The sequence below is a fragment of the Propithecus coquereli genome, unplaced genomic scaffold, assembly GCF_000956105.1.
Source record: "Propithecus coquereli isolate 6110/MARCELLA unplaced genomic scaffold, Pcoq_1.0 Scaffold164, whole genome shotgun sequence".
In the NCBI taxonomy this organism is placed as follows: domain Eukaryota; kingdom Metazoa; phylum Chordata; class Mammalia; order Primates; family Indriidae; genus Propithecus; species Propithecus coquereli.
The window spans coordinates 1,794,237-1,796,671 of record NW_012140969.1 but is presented as its reverse complement, the minus strand read 5'-3'; the positions used below and the strand labels follow the sequence as shown (position 1 = coordinate 1,796,671).

Sequence of the window (2,435 nt, the reverse complement as noted above, 5' to 3'; positions counted from 1 at the left end):
GGGAGCTGAAGGGGGCTCGTAGTCGGGGCTCCCACCCATATGGCCTCCACGATGCCCGGCGGAGTCCCCGCGCCCGATAACGCGGGGCCTGGGCGGGAACTCCGTGGGCTCGGAACACGTGCGCAGGGCCCTTTAAGGCGAGCTCAGTCTCCAGTGCAGCTGCTGCGGTTACTAGGGACGTGGCGTCACGCGTGAGGGGTGTACGCGGCCGGGCGGAAGCGGAAGGGGCGGAGCTCTGCGGACCGAGTCTTCAGCACTGCCGCCACCGCTGCCACCGGAGCCCGAGCGGGCTGGGCCGCCGAGGCAAGATGGTGGACTACAGCGTGTGGGACCACATCGAGGTGTCTGACGATGAGGACGAGACGCACCCCAACATCGACACGGCCAGCCTCTTCCGCTGGCGGCACCAGGTACAACGTGCGCGCCCATCCCCTTCCCCCCACCCTGCCGGACCCCGCTTCAGCGTTCTGAGCCCGAATACTGCCCAGGGATCTCGCTATTCACACCTCGGATTCTCAGCCCACAGTCTGGACTTTCCGGTCCCTCGATTCAACTCCGGGACCCCAGTACCGATGGGACCCTGCGTCCCTGCCCGCGATCTCTAGACCCCCGCAACTTATTTTTCTGTGTGGGACTCTCTGTTCACTCCTTGGGCTTCTTCATAGTCCAGACTCCCGAGACGAGCCTTGGAGGGTCCCCCAATGCTGTCTGGGACCTTCTGTTTACACCCAGAAGTCTACCTCAGCGTTTGGACCCCGAATCCTGCTAAATGATCTCTCATCCTGTTCGCGTTCCCACTTCTGATTTGGGATCTCCCGTTTCCCCTTCCCGAAACCCTATAGTATGGGCCCCCAATACTTTGGCTCTATTTTGGGATCTACTTCCCAGGGTTTTGATCCGGAATTCCCATTCGGATCCAGACACCCCACTCCTTTTGGAAACAGAACAAGGAACTTTGTCCTACCCTGAGATTCCTGTTACTGGCCTGGGAGGCCTACCCACTCCCGGGACCTCTTTTCTGGAGTGTAGACCCGTGCCCGACCAACCCCCTGAATCCCACCTTGGTTCCCCTCCGGATCCAACCACCAGCTCCACCCCAATGGATCCTCCAATTCTGGCATCTCTTGACTGCACCTCCTGTAGTTCCTGTTAGTCCAGGAAACCCTGCCCATGTGGCTTCTGGCACAGCCAGAACTCCTGCTCCTACTTAGCATTGCAGACCCTGTCACTGCCCACCCCCAAGGCTGACTTCCTGTATGAACCTCTGCCAGCATGGGAAACTCCCCCACCCAAGCCCAGGACCCAAAACCCACCCCACCTTACTTCTGTCCCCAGCCTGATCTGCTACTCTCTCACATCCAAATTGTTCCTGCCTCCATCCCAGGGTCCTTCCTGGTATGATTCCAAACTGACCATCCCATCTTTTATCTTTCTGCCCACAACAGAACCCCCAAATCCAGATCTCAGAACCCCAAGTCTGAGTGATCCATCTCCTACCACCCCTTGGTGCTCACTGGCCAGTAGGGTGGCTCCAAGACCCAATAGTCTAACTTCCTGTTCCCCTAAATCAGAATGCCTGCACCCACATATCTGTGCTTATTATACTCTCAAACTCAGGACATATACCTCTCAGTACCTTCTGGCTAGGAATTCCTCACCCCAGCCTCCCATAGGGTAACTCCCAATCAGTTTATCCCGAAACTCCTAGAAGAGCCCTTCCCTATTCTTCCGTTGGCATTAGTCCTTATATCTGGCTCCCAGTCCCCACCTCCAAACCTATTCCTTAAAGCTGCACTCTCCTGGGTAGTGTACCTGCCAGGCAAGCCACTGGAGTGTGGGAAGAAAGTTCTAGCACTTCTATTTCTTGCCATGTGTAACATTTTATCATGGAATATTTAAGACCTCCGCAAAGCTCCAAAGACTATTCTTGGGAACACCTATTTCTGGCACGTAAAGAGGTTAATCTTTACTACTGTGTGTGGAGGGAGAGTAGTTTGGTCCTGCTGGGTAGGAGGATTTTCCTTTGCCACTGCGTAGCCTGGCTGCCACGCCCTCCTCCCTGCTGGCACAGAACCTTTCCTGTCCTACCACCGACAGCCGACAGCCGAGAGCTGAGAGCCGGGGTGGCTGTAGTGCAGTGGAGGGGAGGCAGGGGGCCTCAGCGTCTCCAGCACAAGTTCTAGGACAGGCAAGCTTGGGTTCTAATCCCAGCTGTGGAATAATACAGCCCACCTCCATGAGATCCTCGTGGGAATGAAATGAAACTAGGTCCGTAAAAACCTGGGCTAGGGCAATGGGGTAAACGTTTTGGAGAAGGAGGGAGATTAGTAAAAAGGATGCCTGGTGTCTTGGTTCTTTTTTTTTTTTATTGAGACAGAGTCTTACTCTGTTGCCCGGGCTAGAGTGCCGTGGCGTCATCCTAGCTCACAGCAACC

General features: G+C 55.9%; 1 protein-coding gene across 1 annotated transcript in view; it reads left to right on the top strand.

Moving 5' to 3' along the window:
• Positions 1-217: 217 nt before the first annotated feature.
• The window catches only part of CDC37 (cell division cycle 37), a 9,688-nt gene continuing 7,470 nt past the window's right edge, over positions 218-2,435 (top strand). The window contains exon 1 of the mRNA XM_012641324.1: positions 218-410. Coding sequence (XP_012496778.1) covers positions 309-410 — 102 coding nt within the window. The 5' untranslated portion in view covers positions 218-308. The remainder of the gene's footprint in view (positions 411-2,435) is intronic.